Genomic DNA, 23,795 nt, shown 5'->3' on the forward strand with positions numbered 1-23,795 from the left:
TTTTAAACATAAGACCTTAAAAAATATGGGCAAAAAATAAAACAAGCAATGAGGTTGAGTCAAACTAAACTCTCTTATCCAAGAATGGAGATAACAGAATTACAGGAGAATTATAAAATGGAAAATTCAGGAAAGCATCAGTCAACTTAAACTCACCAGGCTCTCCCAGAACCAATCCCTGTACTGTGCAATGTTGCCTAACTCTCATTAAAATACACGGTGCATGACTTCTTTTCGCTTGCAAGTGTTTCACACAACTATCTTTCCTCTTACTATAGCCCACTGTTGCCTCTGTTCATCTCTGTCTCCCAGGCCAAGTGTTTCAAGTCAATAATAATAACAAGGCACAGCAGCATCTTATACAAATCTACACTTCTTCCCTTAAACTGTTGCATGCCATCCTACTGCTGTGTTTTAAAGTTCGACTTTATTCTAACAAATCTCAACACGGTTAGGCAACGTGATACTGCACCGTTTTGAACCTCAAGATTCTCCAGGCGATACAGTTGGTGACCTGGAGGCCGGACATGAGGCAGGGAGATCCTTTGGTTCTCTTCCATGTTCTTTCGTCAGGCAAATGGATGTTAGACAATGTCTGGAAGGTGGTGAGTGTTCAAGCACTGTCAGCCATAGCAAGTGTCAGTGGAATGAAAATCACTGAGGGTTTAACTATCATTTCACTGTTTTCATGGTATATTCTAAAGTAACTGGATTCAAAGGTTATTTATTTTTATTGAGATTTTACTTCTCATTTCCTAGTTTAGAGCTGTTCCAGGGAAAACAATCTCTAAGCTCAATAGTTTTATTTTGTTCTGTCAGAGCCTACCATTTGGTATCTGGTTTTAAGGCTCAGAAATCTACCATGAGTTATCCATTCACGGAGTTTCTACTGTCCATCATTATTGTCTTCCAAGTCCTTCCATGTTTAGGTGTGCTTCTGATCTCTTCTGAGGTTGACCCTTGTGCCCATGTGACTCAAGACAGGCAGATAGACTAGAGAGTTCTATCTTGTGTTTTATCTGGGACTCTGTTTCGGGAAGATTCTGTAGCTCCAGATGGATCTTCACTGCCACACACAGCTAAGGTGTGAACACCAACTCTAGCCTCCCTTTTAGTAACTGACTTAGCTGCTAGGTACTGCTAGGGAGACATATCTAGAATTTTATTTCAGAGTTAAGTTTCATTGTTTTACTCTGATTTCTGACTAGGGCTTTGTTTTGGCCCATTGGTGGATGACATTGGTGGATCACACACTAATAAATCACACACTAACTACCTATTCCTGGTGGGTTTTTGTCATCCTTAATCCAAGAACCACCATTTAAGCTGTCCTAGTTATTTTTCACTTTATTGTTTGAGACGATGTTTCATTTTATGGCTCTTGATGGTTTGAAACTCATAATCCTGTTTCATGTCTTATTCTAGGATTGAGGGTCTGTATAACCTTGCAAGGCTATTACTGTAACAAGCAGGGACATCTGCCTCTTTTCAGTGCATCTATGACATAAGTTTTGTCTTCTTAAATGAATCTTATTTGCTAAGCCAGAAAAAAAATAAGGAAAACAACTGATTTCTGACCATTTAGAAATTAATTTAACTGGCTAGCATTCTCTAGATCCATACTTGTGTGTATATTCTTTGGGTAGAGTAAAAGATAACTCATTTCCAACATTAGTCTTCAGGGTGGCTGTTGGTATGTAGTAATGGATCAGTTTTGAGATTTCATCAACGTCACAGGCAGGTTCCTTCACCATGACTATGTGGCTTCCAACACCTGAGAAAATGCAATTCAAAAAACCAAATTGAATGGTTTTGGACTTTCCATATTTTCATGAGACTATACCTGGCTTTCTATGGTTTGGGTATGTTAGAAGGAAATAGAGCATGTCATAGGTTATTTGACTACAACTCTATAGAGCACAGCATTATATAATATAATCATAATTAATGATATAATTATACATAGTTCTATAAGGGATCAATAATGATCTTGATTATAAAACCAGATAGAACAGAGATAGCATTAAAAGCTCCCTGACCCTCATAAGAACAACAATGCTAACCAACCAGAGCTCCCAGGGCCTAAACCACTATACATGGACTGGCTCATGGCTTCAGCTGCGTATGTAGCAGAGGATGGCCTTGTTGGGCACCAAAGGAAGGAGAAGCCCTTTGGTCCTGCCAAGTTTGGATCCCCAGTGTAGGGGAATGTTGGGGCGGGGAAGGAAGCGGGGAGGGGAACACCCTTATAGAAGAAGAGGAGGGGGAGGGTATAGGGAGGGAATAAATGGATAGGAAACCAGGAAAGGGAATAACATTTGAAATGTAAATAAAAATATATCCAATAAAATTAAAAAAAATCTCCCTGACCTCTCTGTTTACTGATACTGAAATCGGAAAAAAATAGATTAATATTCCTTAAGCAGGTACTTCCTGGGTCCATGTTATATGCCAGAAACTACATATATTCAATAAAAGTTCTTTCCTTCAAAGATCTGAGACATTTTCGTGAAATATTCTGCTTACCCTCTGTCATCATCTCTTCAGACACCCTGGACTGCCTCTTCCTTTTTCTCCTCTCACTCTTCTATCCCCTCATTCTCCTCCTGTCTCTTTTCCTCCTTCACTGGTCTTCCTCACACTAAGTGGGGGATCGTTATGGCACTCCGAGATTTGTGCTCCTAGCACTGGCATTATGGTACCTGAGGCTTGGGCTGCAGAACTAAGGGAAATGTCTCTTGATTATCTGGGCCCATCACCTGACAAGTGGGACAAGGGAGGGAGGAAGGAAAGAAGGAAGGAGAGGAGGGAGAAAATAGTACAAGAAAGCAAGTGAGCAGCAAAGTACTGAAGAAATACACAGGGCAGCCATTGGGGATGGAAATCAAAGAGGACGCATCAGAGTCAGAAAGGTGGCGCTTGGACCCTTGCCTAAAGGAAACCACATCTTCCTTCATGTCTGTCTAAAGATCTCATATTCTGTTTCCTTCCTAAGACATTTGAAGAGAGCAGTGAACAGAATTCCACCAGAGCTGTACCATGCTACAAGATTACCCCATACTGATTCTACTAACTTTATGATGCGTACACAGGACCCGATGAAGACAAGGCTGTATGCTTCTTTGAGATAAATAGTACATACTTTAGTTTCCACTGTCATTTTAGAAAATAGAAATATAAACTATGCCAATAAATAAGCAAGGGTATAAAATAAGCACAATACTATATAGTATAGAAAATTAGAAGCAGAGACTGGCCTAGATGTAGAAATTACAGGACAAAGGCTATAAAACAATCATGATAAATACATTAATCAAGTTATTAGAAATAGAAAAACAAAGAGTTGAGTCAATCAGAAATTCTGCAGACTGACAATAAAACTATAAATGGAAGCCAGCGGAAACAGCAGGGAAGTATAAACAAAGAAGTTACTGCATAGTCTCGGCAGCAGAGTAGAAAGAGAAAAAGAAAGGCTCAATAGCCCTGAAAAAATGATCACTAAAAGTGATCTAATTAGGAATTCATAAACTCCCCCCCCCAAAAAAAACAATGAAGTGTAAGAAAACAGAGAATACCACAAGTGGGCAATCACAGTCATCATAAAATAGAAAACAATAGGAAGCTTTAACATATCCTTGCAAAATTACACCCTGAAAATTTTATCAAGGTTCTGTCAAATGAAACTTACACATCCATTGAACACATTCATAATAAATGAGGGTGAGTTCAGCCCATGGCCTTGGTGATATTGGTATATCCTAACAGAACCTTCACCTTGAACATCTGAACGGAGTGGACAATGGTGAAAGCAGAGCTCCATGGGAGGTGGCCAAGACGACGCGGCTGAGAGGGTGCATGCCTGCAAGAGGACAAGGAGGTGGGATGTGCAATCACTACACTTTTGCTTTGAGGTGATTTTTGCATGGAGATGCAGCAAACAAGAATACCAACAGCTTCCAGTGCCACACTTGAGTTGGCCAGTTAGAAATCAGAGAGGGAAGGTAAGTCAGATTGAGAGATCAGACCTAGGGTTCAGACTCCATCTTAAAGAACCTGACCTAAGGTGGAACTCGAGTTAACTAACAAACTGGCACCTAGTACCAGTTCCCAGGTTACTCCCCAACAAGCTGGACTCTAGCACCAGTTTTCAGGTTACCCACAAAACAAATCTGTACCTCCAGAGTACAAGCCTGCCCCTGGCACTTCACTTCCTAACAACCAAAAATCAGGAGGAAAACAGAAGTTAAGCTTATGGTTTGGTTCCCAGCACCAGCCAATTATGTTAAAGGTCATAATGGCCCCCCAATCAAATGTGTGCCAGGCTAGAAGCCCCCTTGTTTGTTTGCTTGCTGGCCTCTATAAATGGTTGCCTGAAATTAGACCTGGGGTTCCACCTTCCCATCTTTTTGTGTCAGGATTGGCAGGAAGCCCGAGCTCAAGCTTGAATAGAGACCCTACTGTGATTGTATTGAAGCCAAAGCCACTCTTTGATGGTTTTTTGGGGTTCCCGAGCACTTCCTAGCACAAGACTATAGTTACCAGTTGTGCAGATGGTTTTCATGCAGAGCTCTGCAGTAAAGTAACTGTAAAACCAGAGCTGGAGAGATGTCTCACTGTGTAAGGGCACTTTGTATTCTAGTGTGAGAACCTGCGTTTGAGTCCCTAGCACAAACATGAACATCCAGCATGGCATGCAGGCCTATAATGCCAGAGTTGCAGGGTAAAGACCAGAAGATCCTGGGAGATCATTATGTGTTTCTGCTTTAATGAGAGACCCTGTCTCAGGGGAATAAGGCAGAGAACAAGAGTGGAAGACACCCAATTTCTTCCTCTGGTCTCTATCGATGGATAACGTGAACATATACACCAACATACACACAAAACTCAATGTTAAAAGAAATGCCCACAGAAACCTCATAATAGTGTCTCCTTTAGTGTTTGCTGTGTGACAGGTTATATACACATCAAGAGACACTATGTGATTGGATTTACCTTTTTAAATAAAAATCCCTTTATTGTCTCACAAAAGACCAGAGCTTGCATAGCTAAGCCAGAGTGGTGAATCAGTGATGATCAGTCAGGAAATATAATGAAGACTCCATGGGACTCATGCTTTGGCCACAGATCTGAAATACACCTGGTGAATGGTGCCTGGACCCACATTAGTAAAGGTGAAAATCAGGTCCTGACGCACAAAATGCTCCACTTGGATGTTTATATTCTAATATTAATCAGGTCTCGAAAAACTGTTTACACCAGAGGGTCTATACATAGCTTCTGGGAACCTACTCCCAATGAATTCTGATTAGTAAATAAAGATGCCAACAGCCAACAGCTGGAGAGGAGAGACGTAGGCAGGTTTTAGGTTTCCTGGGCTTGGGACTTCTAGGAAGGAGGAAACAGAGAGATGCCATGCCTGAGGAGTGTATAGAATAGAGAAACAGAGCTGCCATGCAAAGGGGCCAAGTGAATGGGGCCCAGAGGGCTGCTCAATTGGATCAAAAGCAGTGAGGATGGAACATAGAAACTAGTAAGTAATAACTTGTAATTATCAGTGGGTAGTAATCCTGCCCTGAGATTTATTAAAATACTAATACTATAGGATGTTGGCAAGGGGCATGAAGCTCTTGAAAAGCATCTCCCCAACAAGTCTACATATTTGATAGCACATGTGTTATAGAAACCAGTCAAAGGGTTCTAGATAGCATCAGATAATAAAGTAGCTTGAGATAATGCTTAGTAGCCAGGGGCAAAAAGCAGTAGATGGACCCAGAAACAAGCACATACCAGGTAAGTAAAGTGAGCGTTCACACCTCTTCACATTGAAACAAGAGATGTGTGACAAGAGCAGAAGTGGGGAACGTCTATAATAACTCAGCAGAATGCAGACTCTTCTGCGATCACAGGACCTTGTCCAGTATGAGTCAATACAGGTGCCAAGAGAGACAAACTATCTCCTCAGATAAAAATAGATTGAAGTTATAAATCAGTAAACAGAGAAAGGCTGGGCAGTTCAGAATCGTGTGATTAGGCCACATGTGCTTTAAAGAGCCAATGAGTTACACCAAAAACCACCAGGGGAATTAGAAAGGAATCTATCCCCCTTTACCTCTACTTCTAGATCTCTGAATATAGCCAATATCTCACTGATGGATAATGGCACTAGATAACAATTGCCTAGAAATGATGTTAGAGAACAGATAATATGATACAACAAACACAGAGCATAGAGGTGGGAAATAATTTTGAAGAAAATTGAAACAACTACTCTAAGGACTTGCAGCTGAACGTTAGTTGAACACAGCATAGTAAACCATTCAAGTTTTGACAATACATTCAAAACCAATGGGAATTATGAGAGTATTACTTAGGCAACAACATCCTAAGAATAGTGAAAGGAAATGGACCATATAGTCTTTTCAGGAAGACAGAGGATCCGCAGCATCGCAAGGTTCCCTGGACCATGATAGCAATGCGATCACCCAGCATATCAGCTTCATCCATGTAGTGAGTGGTCAGCAGGATGGTACGATTCTGTTTATAAGTTTGAACGACATCCCAGGTGCTCCTCCTTGAGGCTGGGTCCATGCCAGATGTTGGCTCATCAAGTATCACCACCTAGAGATAGAACAATTCTATAACCGAGTAAACATGCACAGGGGGGTGGGGTCCCACCAGTACTAGGCTTGCTTTTCTTTTTAAGCAAAATGTATGACTGAGCAAAGATAGTTAAGTTTAATAAAAGACTAGGACTTCTGTACTAAAGCCAAACCCATGGTCATTTTATACCAATGAGGGTGACAATGTGAACTCCACTAAAGGGAGTTGCTTTCAAAGTGTTAAATCTGTGTCAGCTTTTAGATTAGTATCACTTGGGTTTTTAAACCAGATGTAGCATGGAGTTATCTGTTATTGGCGTTTGCCCTTTACCTTGGAGCCCCCTATCAGGGCTATTATGATGGCGAGTTTGCGCTTCATGCCTCCACTCAATGACTTTGAAAATGCATCACGCTTTTCTGTCAGGTTAAAAGCTGACAGCATATTGTTAGTTTCCTCAAGAAACATATTTTGAGGTACTCCTTTTATCTAGAAGAAGGAGACAAGAGTTTGCATGGCACTTCCAACAGTCTTAGGAATTTCTGTCAAAAATCATGTTCTGGTTTTGAGAACTGCATATGTGTATATCATGGATTTCGATCATACCAATCTCCCACTCCTCTTCCGACTCCTCTCATCACTTGCTACCATGCCTGCCTTCCAATCTCAACCTGGCTTTCATAGGTCACTGGGTCCAGTCTGTCTGCAGATGCATGTGGGGCCATTCCCTGGAGCATGAGTCCCCTAACAGTAGCTACTTTGCCTATGTCAAAAGCAGTCAGCTTCTAAAACTCCTCATCTGGAGGTGGGGCTTTATGAGACCCCCCAGTCTATCCTGGACTGTTGACTGACTCAATCTCATGAAGGACTCTGCAGGCAACCATAGCTGTTGTGGGCTGTCCCAAAGGTCATGTTTCACTTCACTCCTGACCTCTGATTCTTACAAATATCTCACAGCAGCTATTGTAAGACCCCCCGAAGTGGTCTTAGCTCAGGTGTGCAACCCACAGAACACAGCTTGATGAAAGATCAGTGCAATGGCAAGAGGTTTATTGATCCACACGCGTGGGGTTGCTCAGCCTCACAGGGAGAGTCAACCCTGAACTTATGTTGTTAGGACAAAACAGCAACAAAAGATTGAGAAAAGGTCTTTACCAATCCTACAACTGATAGAGGGCTTATATTCAAAATATAAAAAGAATTCAAGAAGTTAGACCGCAGGGAGACAAATAACCCTATTAAAAAATGGTGTTCAGAGCTAAACAAAGAATTCACAGCTGAGGAATGCCGAATGGCTGAGAAACACCTAAAGAAATGTTCAACATCTCTAGTCATAAGGGAAATGCAAATCAAAACAACTCTGAGGTTCCACCTCACACCAGTGAGAATGACTTAAGATCAAAAACTCAGGTGACAGCAAATGCTGGCAAGGATGTGGAGAAAGAGGAACACTCCTCCATTGTTGGTGGGATTGCAGACTGGTACAACCATTCTGGAAATCAGTCTGGAGGTCCCTCAGAAAATTGGACATTGAACTACCTGAGGACCCAGCTATACCTCTCTTGGGCATATACCCAAAAGATGCCCCAACATGTAACAAAGACACATGCTCCACTATGTTCATAGCAGCCTTATTTATAATAGCCAGAAGCTGGAAAGAACCCAGATGCCCTTCAACAGAGGAATGGATACAGAAAATGTGGTACATCTGCACAATGGAATACTACTCAGCTATCAAAAACAATGACTTTATGAAATTCATAGGCAAATGGAGGGAACTGGAAAATATCATCCTGAGTGAGGTAACCTAATCACAGAAAAACACACATGGTATGCACTCATTGATAAGTGGCTATTAGCCCAAATGCTCGAATTACCCTAGATGCACAGAACACATGAAACTCAAGAAGGATGACCAAAATGCGAATGCTTCACTCCTTCTTTAAAAGGGGAAAAAGAATACCCTTGGCAGGGAATAGGGAGGCAAAGTTTAGAACAGAGGCAGAAGGAACACCCATTCAGAGCCTGCTCCACATGTGGTCCATACATATACAGCCACCCAATTAGATAAGATGGATGAAGCAAAGAAGTGCAGGCCAACAGGAACTGGATGTAGATCTCTCCTGAGAGACACAGCCAGAATACAGCAAATACATAGGCGAATGCCAGCAACAAACCACTGAACTGAGAATGGGACCCCCGTTGAAGGAATCAGAGAAAGGACTGGAAGAGCTTGAAGGGGCTTGATACCCCATATGAACAACAATGCCAACCAACCAGAACTTCCAGGGACTAAGTCACTACCCAAAGACTATATACACGGATTGACCCTGGGCTCCAACTGCATAGGTAGCAATGAATAGCCTAGTAAGAGCACCAGTGGAAGGGGAAGCCCTTGGTCCTGCCAAGACTGAACTCCCAGTGAACATGACTGTTGTGGGGAGGGCGGTAATGGGGAGAGGACGGGGAGGGGAACACCCATAGAGAAGGGGAAAGAGAGGAGTTAGGGGGATGTTGGCCTGGAAACCAGGAAAGGGAATAACAATTGAAATGTAAATAAGAAATACCCAAGTTAATAAAGATGGAGAAGAAAAAAAAAAGCACACATCTTTTATGCTTTACGTAGGGCAGACCTTAACAACAGGGCTAGCTGACTTATTCTGATTGGTGGAACACAGGACAAAGGATCTCTTTAGGTATTGGTTGGCCTGCTCAAGGAGCTGTTCTTGGCTTAGTCAGTCAACCAGCTCTACATCTGACCTTGGAAAATCCCTGGGAAAGGGCTAAGTTGGAAAGTCCCTTAGAAGGAGAAAGGAACTGGGTGGTCGGGTAGGGTCAGGATGACATTTTGTGTTTTTTCTTGGAATTCACCACAGGGAGGGAGTTTTCCCAAGAACAGTTATTTTTGTTTTGGCTGATCTTAGCCTGGTCATTCTGAATCGACATCTTGACCATGAAAACTTTGTTTCTATATTCCCAGAACCTTGTTTGTACAGTTTTCACATCTATAAAACTTTATTTCTTCAAAGCTCCTTCCATACACCAGCTCTGTGGTCATTTATCCTTTCTTTCCACTCCTTAAGTTTAGAGGAAAACGCATCTCAAATAATTTCTTGAGCTTTATAAGAACAAGGATATTGGGAGTGGGTGGTCTACCTGAACAGGGAATGGGGAGGGTGGTGGTGGTGGGATATTCTTGGCTTACCCTGCAGTAGAAATAAAGGTGTTCTGATACTGTCAAGTGATCAAACAACAGGTTCTGCTGAGGACATAAGCCCAAGAAATTCCTAATTTGATCCATATGCTGTGAGATGTCTTCTCCATGAACATAGGCCTCTCCACTGGTTGGGGGATAGAGACCTAGAATCAGGCAGAAGATGAAACGTAAACAGCTTGTGTGAGGAAACATGCTCACCAGTTCCTCTGACAAAGTCTGCACATGGATTGCTCACTAGCATTGTAGATTACTGACAACACTTGTTGCCTCTTTTAGGATCATGTTAGGAATAACTTGCTGCATTTCCCTGCTTCCCTGTATGTTATGGTTTCCAATATTCAGTGGAGGTGGGAAAATCGCTCAGAGCAATACAAGTATGGTAGTGTAACATAGGGAGAGTCCAGAACCAACTACTAGCCACTTGTCAACAGTTAATATTTATAGTAGAGTCTGTGGCCTGCAATAGACTCAGGAAGACACTTTTTTTTATTAACTTGAGTATTTCTTATTTACATTTCGAATGTTATTCCCTTTCCCGGTTTCCGGGCCAACATCCCCCTAACCCCTCTCTCTCCCCTTCTCTATGGGTGTATTCTGTTGGTGATGCTTGTATCTATAGCTTCTTGTCTCTTCCTTTGGTTTTCTATATCCAGGGTTGTTTCCATGTGTTCTTTCTTGATTGCTTCTATTTCCATTTTTAATTCCTTCAACTGTTTGATTGTGTTTTCCTGGAATTCTTTCAGGGATTTTTGTGATTTTCCTCTCTGTAGGCTTCTACTTGTTTATTTATGTTTTCCTGCGTTTCTCTAAGGGAGTTCTTCATGTCTTTCTTGAAGTCCTCCAACATCATGATCAAATATGATTTTGAAACTAGATCTTGCTTTTCTGGTGTGTTTGGATATTCCGTGTTTGCTTTGGTGGGAGAATTGGGCTCCGATGATGCCATGTAGTCTTGGTTTCTGTTGCTTGGGTTCCTGCGCTTGCCTCTTGCCATCAGATTATCTCTGGTGTTACTTTGTTCTGCTATTTCTGACAGTGGCTAGACTGTCCTATAGGCCTGTGTGTCAGGAGTGCTGTAGATCTGTTTTCCTGTTTTCTTTCAGCCAGTTGTGGGAACAGAGTGTTCTGCTTTCAGGCGTGTAGTTTTTCCTATCTACAGGTCTTCAGCTGTTCCTGTGGGCCTGTGTCCTGAGTTCACCAGGCAGGTCGCTTGGAGCAGAAAAGTTGGTCTTACCTGTGGTCCCAAGGCTCAAGTTTGCTCGTGGGGTGTTGCTTATGAGCTCTCCACGAGGGCAGCAACCAGGAGGACCTGCGCCGCCCTTTCCGGGAGCCCCCGTGCACCAGGGTCCCAGATGGCGTTTGGTGTTTTCCTCTGGAGTCAGAAATGTGGGCAGAGTGTAGTCTCTTCTGGCTTCCCAGGAGTGTCTGCCTCTCTGAAGGTTTAGCTCTCCCTCCCACGGGATTTGGGTGCAGAGAACTGTTTATCCAGTCTGTCTCTTCAGGTTCTGGCGGTGTCTCGGGCGCAGGGGACCTGCTTATCTATCGGGTCCCCGTGTCAATGTTTTCTATGGTATCTTTTGCCCTTGAGATTCTCTCTTCTATCTCTTGTATTCTCTTGGTGATGCTCGCATCTATGACTCCTGATCTCTTCCCTAGGTTTTCTATCTCCAGCGTTGTCTCCCTTTGTGCTTTCTTTATTGTTTCTATTTCCATTTTTAAATCCTGGACGGTTTTGTTCAATTCCTTCATCTTTTTGGTTGTGTTTTCCTGTAATTCTTTAAGGGATTTTTGTGTTTCTTCTTTAAGGGCTTTTACTTGTTTACTTGTATTGTCCTGTATTTCTTTAAGGGAGTTACTTATGTCCTTCTAAAAGTCATCCGTCATCATCATAAAATAGGATTTTAAATCTAAATCTTGCTTTTCTGGTGTGTTTGAATATTCAGTATTTGCTTTGGTGGGAGAACTGGGCTCTGATGATGCCAAGTAGTCTTGGTTTCTGTTGCTTGGTTTCCTGTACTTGCCTCTTGCCCTCAGGGTGTCTCTGGTGATAGCGTGTCTTGCCATTTCTTATAGTGGCTTGGCCCTCCTGTAGGCCTGTGTGTCAGTACTCCTGTAGACCTGTTTTCCTGTTTTCTTTCAGCTGGTTCTGGGAACAGAGTGCTCTGCTCTCAGGTGTGTAGGTGCTCCTGGTGACTGGCTTTCAGCTCTCAATGCAGGCAGGAACCAGAAGGGCCCTGTCCCTGAGTGCTCCTAGGCCCCATCAACTAGGGGGCACACAAACTAGGAAATTCCCTCTTGGGTCGGGAATGTGGGCAGAGGGTAGTCTCCTCTAATTTCTTGGGAGTGTCCACACTTCTGAGGGTCCAGCTCTCTCCCCCATGCAATTTGGGTGCAGAGAGCTGTTTGACAAGTTCAGTTCAGTTCCGGGTGCAGACCAGAACTGCAGGTACCTGCTACTGACTGCCCCTATATTCCTGTGTCCAGAGGTACTATACAGTTTCTTCTTGGGCCAGGGATGTGGGCAAAGGTGGGCAGAAGCAGCAGTCTGTCCTGCGGTCTCAGGATGGTCCACACTTCTGGGTGTTCGGCTCTCTCTCCCAAGGGATTTGGGAGCAGGGAGCTATGGGATGGGATCAGTTCAGTTCTGGGCCCAGCCAGAAACTGGAAGTGTCCTGTCCCAGAGTACTTCTGCCTTCATGTGTCCTGATTCTACCAGGCAGGTTACTTGGAGCAGAAAAGTTGGTCTTACCTCTGCTCTCAAGTGTGTAGGCGCTTCTAGAGACTGGCTATCATCTCTCGGTGCAGGCAGGACTGGAAGGGTCCTGCCCCTGAGTCCTCCTAGGTCCTGTTGCCTAGGGGACATAGATGGCACTAGATGATTCTCTCTTGGGTTGGGAATTGGGTGAAGGGTAGTCTCCTCTGATTTCTCAGGAGTGTCTGCACTTCTGAGGGTCCAGCTCTCTTCCCCATGGGATTTGGGTACAGAGAGCTGTTTGGTTCACTTCTGTGTTTTTTAATTTCTGAGATGCAAATGTGTTCACTTCTTTTTCAAATCTTTTAGGTTTTGCTTTGAGGATTTTGGTGCTCTGTTCTTAGATAAATACATACTAAAAATGTACTGTCTTTTTAAATATTGGTAGTTAATTGTTATGTAATATCCCCCCAAACATGAACTTTTAAATTTTTACATTACTTATGAACTTGAAGACAAAGCAGACTATTAAAATATATCATGCAAATCTTATTGCATTATCCCCAGTTTCTGAGTAAGGGTCCCTTCTGGATTGAGCTGAACACCTACCTGAGAGGATGGACAGAGTAGTGGACTTTCCTGCCCCATTATGTCCTAAAAGAACAGTAATCTGTCCCTCATATACGTTCAAAGACAAGTCATTGATGGCGACTTTAGTGATGTTATTCTCTTGGAATACCTGTTGGGGGAAGCCCATAAGTGTGAACTATGCAGCCTTTATGATCAGTTTGGAACAACAGGTACTCACAGCAACTCTTCATGGACAAAATGAGACACCATATTAATATCATGGGGAAATAGAATGTAATAAGGAAAAATAGCAAAGAGAAGAAATCTATTTAAAGATGTGTGAGTTTTAGAATTACATAGTAGGGGTACCATCTATCCCTGAACAATCCCACCTATTCTTGCTTTGTTTTAATGAAGCTGGTAATGTCCACAATCTTCTTCAGTCAGTATTTGGGGAACAGAGGAAATGGCTCAGTGGACAAAAGCATTTGCTGTGCAGGGATAAGGATCTGAGTTCTAATCCTCAGAAACCACATAAAAGCTGGACACATCCATGATCCCAACGCTCCAACAGGAATATGGGAGGCAAAAAAAAAACAAGAGAATTCTTTAAAGCTAGTAAGCCATCTTATCTGGCATGTACAGTCAAAAAAAAAAACCCCAAAAAAAAACAAAACAACAAAAAAACAACAGTTTGTCTTCTGACCTCTGTGTGTGAATTGTGGCATATAACTATATTCATGTGACCATGCATACACGTATGTTTACACACACACATCATAAATCATACAGAAACACACACAGAAACAGAGAGAAAGAGATAGAGGGAAACAGAGCATGGTGTGTGTGTATCTGTGTGTGTGTGTGTGTGTGTCTGTGTGTGTGTGTGTGTGTGTGTGTCTGTGTGTGTGTGTGTGCATGCACACATGCCTTTGAAGGCAGACCAGCTGGAAACCATCCTGACAGCTCACCTAAAATATCTTTCATGTAGATGAGCAATGTTTCTGTTCAGGGTGAAAAAAGCTAGAAAGGGCATCACTTACAGTCTAGCAACAAGTAGAAGCTAAATAATTTCCAAAACCAAAATTTCCCTTCAAATTTACCTACAAGGCGAAACAGCCTGGTGACTGAAGAATGACAGAGACCCCCAGAAAAGACAGTGCAAATCTGCAGTAAATGTAGGTGCCATGCAAACTTTTAAAGAGAATTTATTGTTTTTTCATTAAACAACAATTGAGTTGTAAAGCACTTAAGAAACACAGAACGTAACTGTATGACCTAAGAATCAAGCCCTTGCATGTAGAATTAAAACAGACATTCCTCCAGATATATCCCTTACAATGAGAATTCTAGTTCAGGTTTCACCAAATGGCAGTAAGGGTCTCTTCCCAAGTATTCTCACTACACATAAGCTCTGGGCTTTAAAACGTGCTTTAAGTTCTTGCATCCAAACTAGAGCCCTTGATTTCCCAAAGGATTAGTTAAAAAGTCATCAATCAGCTAATGAAACAATTCTGGGTTGTCCTATAGTCAATAGGGTTGGTCCACTAATACCCATTTCTTCCAGCCACCAAGTCTTAATCCCTCATATAACCAATGTTAAAGTCTCCAGAGCCAATTCCAAACTGTAAATAGTGATGTAAAGCCAAGCTGAGCCATCCATTTCAGGTAGCCATTAACATAAGGAACAACTGGTGTGGGCTGAGGTGTTTTTCCTCAACAGATCTGACTTTTGGGTAGGGCTGCCAACATTCACAATGGCCAGGTTTCTAGAGAAGCTTCCTTGCACATTCTAATGTATTTCATTTCCCCATTATACTTTTGAATTTCTATGTGACTATCAGTTTTTTTTCCCTAGTGGCATTGACATACATTATAATTATCTTATTTCTTCAATTGCTAAGATACTTTCACTCACACTAGAATGAAAATTCCTTGAGTGGACTTTTTCTGAGTTTTTTCTTTTCTTTCTTTTCTGTTCTTTTTCTCTCTCTTTTGAACTGCTGTGTTCCAAGGAGCAAAAATGAATTAATGAAAAAAAAAGAATGAATGAACAGGATACAAGATCCTCAGTTCTTCTGAACATTTTCATGATCCTGAATATGCAAGTGTAGGAGCAAAGTATAGGGAATGGTGAAGTATTCTATATATGCATTAGAGAAAATCCTTAGTAGCAAAAGGTAGGGAAAGATATACTCATATACATATATGGAATATATTTGTGTATATGTATTATGGGATATATGTATGTACACAGTAAGTATAGCTGGGGAATGGTCATAGTCCATGTGTTGCTTGAGTAAGCTGACTACACCTCTAATATATTATAGATTACTAATAATCACAAAAAAATTGATAAAAGGCTTGGAGTCTAGAGAAAAGATAAATGTCGCACCTAGATGGATAAAAGAAAAATAGAGACTGCTTATAATATAACAAAGATAGGAAGAGTCTATGAGAGAATAAACACCATCTACGTTCTGGAGTGTCTTCAAGCTATAGAGTTAGGAGCTCAGAGCTCAAGCTTACACAGGCCCTTGAGAGAGAAGGAAATACTAGAAAACATATGAATCACTTGAGCTTTATACTTAACGATAACTCAGCAAAACTGTTGGCTCAAGTGTCACTTCCACCCTCCCCTCAAAACCACCCAGGGCAAAGGAGAAAGCAGCAGATGAATGGAAAACATTAGCAAATGAAGACTGATATTTATGCACTCAAGGTTACAAAGCTCCATTAGATACTACACTTTAAAAAGGCAGCACTTACAGACTATACACCACAGTTCATATGGCTCAGATTATCTTCTAGTAGAAGAATTAAATATTCATTAAGTACTGAAAGATAACATTTTTTCTTTCTTTGAGAAGTAAATACAATGACTATGACCTATTAGCATAAATAAATAAAAATTTTGAATATTTGGGTATTCCTCACATCAAAAGTTTATAGTAAATACAAATTAAATCCCAGCCTTGTTAGGAAGAGGGTCATGGGACAATGAATACCTTGTGTAGGTGTTTGATCTGGATGCCTGCTGTCAAATCAGTTGGTTCAACTTCAAAATACTTGCTTTCAACTCTCTTACAAAATTGGGTTATTTCGGGTTTTTGTTGACGTGATTCTCCAAACCAGTAAGAGTGCTAATTAAGGAATAAAAATAATTTAATTGGTGGCATGGAAAAGAAAGAACATGATAGAAAACACTTTAACCTAATAGTGTTTGTACTGAGGTAGGCTGCATACAATTTGTGAGATCAGATTTTGGAGCAAGGTAGCTATAATTTGAATCCCAATGGCTCAGAATATACTATCATATTAAAATCATAACTATTTGAGATGGACTCCATGTCCTTCTCTAGACTCTAGTCTGCAGACTCATGTCTTTCTCTGGATCTAGCTTGGTTAGTACCCCTGCAAACAGATTCTCATTTTTCTTTAACCCTCCAGCCCTTTGCTGGGACTCACAGCAAATGCCCAGTCTTAGTCTGGCCACCCACACCTGTGCAGCACAAACCCTAAGGCCCCCAAGGATCCCATATCACCTACCACTGTCTAGTCCAACATCTCCTGGGCTGCAGCCAACCTCTAGGTTTCTACTAGGACCAAGCCTGGAGAGTATCCCAACTTCCTCATTCACACCTTAGCCTCAACCTACCTGGTTTACCCTGGTTCTCACAATCTGTGCACCAGCCTAGACTAGCCTTTCCATTGCCTCACTGCAAGGCAGCTTAGGTTTGAGCCAGAATCCTCACCACCGATTCACAAAACCACAAGACTCCCTCACATTACACCCAGATTTATCTATCCCCACACTTTGGCTTGGAGCAGGAAACACAACCTGTACATCAGGACAGCCCCCTCTGTCCACCCGATTCCATCCAAGACATTCCCAGCCTCTAGTCCCAACCAATTCCACAGTCTCTCTTCCTCAATCTGTTTTGTCTCTAGCAAATTTAGAACTAAAAGGAAAGCCTATATGAGCCAAGTAGAAAATAGAACATTAGCTCTCAGAGATAAAATAGAGGATCAAAACCAAATAATCAAGGAACAAAAAATTAAAAAAAAAAACAAATAACTGGAATTTTGGCTATTTTATGGGTTCCTTTTTCTACTGCTCTTCTCGACACCTATTCCACCCTTCCAATTCCCCGGACACTAGATAGGAGAGAAAAAAGGATAGAGGGGAAAGGGGATGTCTATATCATTAGATTACTTCCTGTTGATTAGGGGTGTCAAGTTCCTTGGGGCCAAGTTTAATATTTACTGTCAGGATATCCAATTTCAGCCCCTTGACAAACCATAACAAACTGCATCCAACCACCAGCTGGCCAAACAGTACCCTTTATCAGGAATCTAGCATGTGGTCTCTCTCTGTCTCTGTCTCTGTCTCTCTGTCTCTCTGTCTCTCTGTCTCTCTGTCTGTCTCTCTCTGTCTCTCTCTCTCTCTCTCTCTCTCTCTCTCTCTCTCTCTCTCTCTGTGTGTGTGTGTGTGTGTGTGTATCCTCTGAAAAGTCTTCAGAATTCCAAACTTCGCACACTCACAAAAACTTTCTGCAGATGGCAAAATCATGCCTCTGCTAGAGCATGAGGCAAATCATAACCAGCTGCCAGCTGCTGTGGACAATGTGAATCAGCCCCATATCCCACACCTGGGATTAAAACAAAAACAGGTTCTTGTGATATTTCTGTGATTATAAAGAAACCAAAATTCTCACTACATATATGAAAGGAAACACTTGGGAAATGTGGAATACCATGGAAAGGCCAAACCTTCAAATTATAGGGACAGATGAACGAGATGTCAAGTGAAGAGCGTAGCCCAGGTTATTAACAAGATCATAGAAAAAAAACTTTCCAAATGAAGGAAAGACACACCCATAGAGAAATAAGAAGCACATAGGATACCAAAAGGCAACAAAATTCCCATGGTATATTATAGTTAAAACACTAAGTATATATAACAAAGAAACATTGAAAGTTGCAAGAGAAAAATATTCCAGTCAAATGTAGAGGTATACCTATCAGGGTAACAGTTAATTTCTCAGTGGAAGCGTTGAAGCTGGAAAACCCCAATGAAATCCATTCCAAATCCAAAAGACTATGACAGACAACATTAAATATTATACACCAACTGCCATGATTGAAGGAGAAAGAAAATTTTTCCACAACATAAGCAGACTGGAAAACTAATTATTCCCAACAAATCAAAACTAAGGAAGATACAGGAAGCAATATTTTGGGCTGAAGAAAAAGTGAGCATATCAGAGAGACTTAGAAAGACATATGAGGCCATAATTATTAAAACATGAAGGGGCAGACCTCCTGAGACTTCAGGACAGACTGCCACTTCTGCACACATCTACCCACATCCCCGGTCCAAGGGGAAACTGCACAGTGCCTCTGGACACAAGAATATAGGAACAGTCAGCTGCCAGTACCTGTGGTTCTGGTCTGCGCCCAGGACTGAACTGAATTTGTCAAACAGCTCCTGTGCCCAAATCCTGTGGGGGAGAGAGCTGGACCCTCAGAAGTGTGGACACTCCTGAGAAGTCAGAGAAGACTACCCTCTGCCCACAGTACAGACCAAAATGGGAATCGCCTAGTGACAACTGTGCCCCCTGAGTACAAAGACCTAGGAGCATCAGGGACAGGACCCTTCTGATCCCTGCCAGAGCCTAGAGCTGAAAGACAGGCATCAGGAGTGCCTACACACCTGAAATCAGAGCTCCTGTTCTCAGGAAAGGCTGAAAGAAAACAGGAAAACAGTTTTACAGGAGTGCTGACACAGGGGCCTACAGCAGGGTCAGGTCACTCTCCGAAACAGCAAGACAAGCAAACACTGGAGGCAACCTGATGACTAGAGGCAAGCACAGAAACCTAAGCAACAGAAACCAAGACCACTTAGCATCATCAGAGCCCAGTTCTCCCACCAAAGCAAATACCGGATATCCAAACACACCAGAAAAGCGAGATTTAGATTTAAAATCACATTTTATGAGAATGATGGAGGACTTTAAGAAACACATAAAGAACTCTCTTAAAGAAATGCAGGAAAACACAAGTAAACAAGTAGAAGCCCTTAGAGAGGAAACACAAAAATTCCTGAAAGAATTACAGGAAAACACAACAAACAGGTAAAGGAATTGAATAAAACCGTTCAGGATTTAAAAATGGAAATAGAAACAATAAAGAAAGCACAAAGGGAGACAACCCTGGAGATTGAAAACTAAGGAAGAGACAAGGAGTCATAGATACAAGCATCACCAACAGAATACAAGGGATAGAAGAGAGAATCTCAGGAGCAGAAGATACCATAGAAAACATTGACACAACTGTCAAACATAATGTAAAATGCAAAAATCTCCTAGTCCAAAACATCCAGGAACTCCAGAACACAATGAGAAGATCAAACCTAAGGACAATAGGTATAGAAGAAAGTGAAGACTCCTAACTTAAAGGGCCAGTAAATATATTCAACAAAATTATAGAAGAAAACTTCCCTAACCTAAAGAGAGAGATGCCCATAAACATAAAAAAAAGCCTACAGAACTCCAAAGAGATTGGACCAGAAAAGAAATTCCTCCAGTCGTATAATAGTTAAAACACCAAATGCACAAAACAAAGAAGGAATATTAAAAGGAGTAAGGGAAAAAGATCCGGTAACATGTAAAGGCAGACCTATCAGTGCTGAAACGGACCGGATATAGATCTCTCCTGAAAGACACATCCAGAGCATGTCCAATACAGAGGTCAATGCTAGCAGCAAACCACTGAACTGAGAATAGGATCCCCTTGGGGGAAATTAGAGGAAGGATTGAAAGAGTTGAAGGAGCTTGGAACCCCATAAAAACAACTATGCCAACCAACCAGAGCTTCCAGGGACTAAACCACAACTGAAAGACTATACATGGACTGACCCAGGGCTCCAACTGCATATGTAGTGTAAGCGATGGGTGTTGGGTGTATCTGGAAGAGAATGGGGGACAAGAGACACGAAGAAGGACGCCAAGACAAGAGTCTGATCAAGGCGATAATTTTATTTTTCCCCAAGGCTGAATTTATACCATAACATGGGTAACAGAGGGAGGGGGGAAGTGTGAAACATTTATGCAGGACAAGGACACAGTATTCATGTGGTCAGGGAATCGGCTGATGTTGACAGGATGTTAGAAAGGTCACAGGTTTGTCATATTATTAGTCAGCAGGAGAACTTTATCATATTATTGTTTATCTTGACCACCAGATTTGTATTAGTCTTCTGCAGCTGGCTGGGGATTTTCCATGAACCCAGTCATACTTAACTCAAATCATAATAATAACATCAATAATGGAGGGCTTCAAGGGCATCACTCCCAACAATGTAGCAGAGAATAGCCATGTTGGGGCACCAGGGGATGGGGAAGCCCTTGGTCCTGCCAAGGTTGCACCCGCAGTGCAGGGGAATGTGGGGGGCAAAGGGGGGATGGGGGAAACATCTGTATCGGGGAGTGGCAGGGGTTGGGGGCTTATGGACAGGAAACAGAAAAGGGAATAACATTTGACATGTAAGTAAAGAAATATATCTAATAAAATAATTAAAAAAAAACAGAAACAAAACAAAACATGAAGGCTCATGGAGATACAAAACAAAAGCAAAAGTTGGCAGCATAATGACTACAATTAACACACACATTTCAGTAATAACTTTAAATATCAACGACCTTAATTCCCTAATCAAAAGACATAGACCGACTGAATTGATCAAGAACAAAGCCTAGCTATTTGCTCCCTACAAGAAACATATCTTAGTCTTAAGGCTAAGGTTGGTGCCACCTTTTAGTAAAAAGATGGGCAAATGTAACCCAATGATATAGAACCAGGAACCAAACAGTTGCCACCACTCTAATATCTGAAAATATAAACTTTAGGCTTTAAATTAGAACTAATCAGAAGTGATCTTTCAAAGGACATTTCCCAAGAAGACATTATTATCTAACATATTTGCCCCAAACTCAGCATATCCAATTTCACTAAAAGAATAGTCTATTGTTGGATTTAAAGACATTGATTAACATTAATTAGTACTAGGTAATTTCAATATTTTACTTTCTCCAGTAGACCATGTCATCTGGACATAAGTAACCAGAGACACATCAAGAGTAAGTTGACATCATATAACAACTGGACTTAACATATATCTATAGTTATTTAATTCAAACACCAAAGACTTAATTTTCTCTTCTGCTGCACATGGAAGCTTGTCAAAAAAATAGACTACACCCTGGAACACAAAACAAATCTTTATAAATTCAAAGATTAAAATTGTCCCTTGCATCCTGTCTGACAATAATTCAATAAGGTATAATTCAATAGAACAATCATGTTCATTGTGGTTCTATTTGCAATAGATAGGAAACACAACAGCCTAAATTACCTTCAACTGATTAATGAGTAATGAAAATGCATGGCAAACACACTGTAAAATACTACTCATCTGTAACAAAAATTAAATCACTAACTTTTAGAAAAGATCATATTAAATGAGGCAAACCAGATCTAAAAATCCCATGTTCTCTCTTATTGGGCTCCTAGTTCCAAACTTCAGATGCAAATACATATCATAGCTTATAGTAACTATAGAAACCAAAAAGGTAAAATGGAACTATTGCCAGAATTGGGGAGCAATGAAGAGGGAAAAGGTGGGGTGTAAATGATCTGATCATGGAAATGGGAAAAGAATGGGCTTCTTAGAAAGGGTGAGGGAGATAATTACAGAAGAAGGTGGGAAGAGCATACAGGGAAATAGCAGAGACAAGTGATCTGGCAGGGGGAAAAGGACAGACACTTGATGGAAGAGGAATGGAAGTAAATGCAGAAGAAGGATGGAATTGGGTTAAGTAATAAAAAGGATGTCTGAAAGGGCCACAGATATATTATTAATTATTTACCAAAAATCTCATTTAGTCATAACTCCATGTATAATCCCATAATTCACATAATTCCTTGCATATAAATATATACATATAGAGTTTTAGTAAACTTTTCTTATCTGGGCTACTTGTTCTCTCTCTCCAAGAGTGAAAGAACACCCATTTAAAAAAACCCAATACCAGACATAAGAACCTGTCTTTTGAGCTGTTAGTCAAGGCTGTCTAAGAGACTCCCAAAACATACAGCCTATTGATGTTACCCTTTGTTACCTTTTCCCTTTATAATCACAGAAATATCACAAGATTATGTTTTTGTTTTAATTCCAGGTGTGGGATATGGGGCTGATTCATATTGTCCACAGCAGCTGGCAGAAATTAAATATTGCTAGAGACACCATGCACTTTAGATACAGGGCCAAGAATCTACTATGCTGAAACTGACCTGTCTGCCCCCTCTCTGAGGACTAGCTAGTGGAAAGCACCATGCAAGCTTCCAAAGGAGGAAGGCAGCCAACAGTTCTAGCCAGCCTATAAACCAAATCAATGACGAGTCTGGCATGATAACCCTAAAGGTGTAATAGTGGCATACTTACCTTAGTGGTAACCAACAGTTCTCTTGAACTGTCTCAAGAAGAAAGAGACCATGCCTGGTTCTGGAAACCCAGCCAACTACTCAGGGTTAGTGAAGTCATAGATATTGGAGGAGAACCTACAGCCATGACCTTATTAAACCAGCATAATAGCTAACAACGATCTATAAACACTTGTTTTTAAACCCACAGATAAGTGTAGCCTTCACCCTGCATCAATGGAACTTCTATTTGCAAAAATGGAGACCATAACAGAAAAGTACAGGCAAACAAAAATGCAGAGTCCAGTCCCAGTGGATTCATTTACAAAATGCTCTCACACTTATGGCTCAGAGAATTATGGAAGAGGGTCTGAGAAGAGCCTAAGAGGATCAGGGAACTTGATTATGTCTCCTAGTAATAATCAGAAGTTACACTCATAGAGTCTCGCCAACACAACCTTAATGGGAGCTGAACAAGGAACATGCCAAACTAGAAAGAGAAGATCTGATAAGTCCTCAACCCTACACAAAACCTATAGACAATGGAGGAACTCTGGGAGCAAGAGTTGGCCTTCCCCAGGGTAGCACATCCATTGGTTGTCTAGTTTTAAGTGGTTAGTCCTGAAACTTACATACAGGTAGCATTAGTGGACTGAACAGACTATGTTTAAGAATCTATGTGTATATACATACACATACATTATATTTTTAAAAAGAGGACATGGATTTGAAGGAGAATAGGGAAGGTACATAGGAGCACCTGGAAAGAGGAAAAGAAGGGAGAAATATAATTAAAATTATTATCTCAAAAATAAAAAGATCCTGCCCCACAAAATTAAATATTTGAGAAGAATAGAGGAAAACTAACACAAACTGATATCCCAGAGAGAGTCCTAAATCAGATCTCTTCTGAGCAACATATAGGCCCAAGATTTTCATACTATTTCCTATAGCTCTGACTGTGAGAAACACAGACAAAAGACAGTGATGAGGATCAAAATATGATTTAATTTCTTTGTGTTAATGTCCAGAGTTGCAGTGTTGCTAAGTTCTTTAAAAACACATAGTCTTTCTGTAACACAGTCCTGCAAATGCTGTGGATTGATTACTCACCATTTGTACAGTTTGGTAAATTTCCAGCTCTTACCCATGAATTGTTTCCTCACATATAATTATAGATATCTGCAATAATAATTTAGGATGCTAAGATTTTACTTCCATTATGTGTATGTGTGT

At 41.1% G+C, this 23,795-nt stretch overlaps 1 protein-coding gene across 1 annotated transcript in view; it reads right to left on the reverse strand.

The window, feature by feature from the left end:
* Window positions 1–23,795, reverse strand: part of LOC116893918 (ATP-binding cassette sub-family A member 3-like) — a 91,776-nt gene that overhangs the window by 39,755 nt on the left and 28,226 nt on the right. Inside the window, exons 11-16 of the mRNA XM_032895640.1 lie at window positions 16,085–16,219; window positions 13,116–13,245; window positions 9,803–9,957; window positions 6,931–7,086; window positions 6,408–6,618; window positions 1,624–1,774 (exon numbers count right to left, since the gene is read on the reverse strand). Of these exons, the coding sequence (XP_032751531.1) occupies window positions 1,624–1,774; window positions 6,408–6,618; window positions 6,931–7,086; window positions 9,803–9,957; window positions 13,116–13,245; window positions 16,085–16,219 (938 nt within the window). The remainder of the gene's footprint in view (window positions 1–1,623; window positions 1,775–6,407; window positions 6,619–6,930; window positions 7,087–9,802; window positions 9,958–13,115; window positions 13,246–16,084; window positions 16,220–23,795) is intronic.

This window comes from Rattus rattus, chromosome 2 (assembly GCF_011064425.1).
Source record: "Rattus rattus isolate New Zealand chromosome 2, Rrattus_CSIRO_v1, whole genome shotgun sequence".
NCBI lineage: Eukaryota > Metazoa > Chordata > Mammalia > Rodentia > Muridae > Rattus > Rattus rattus.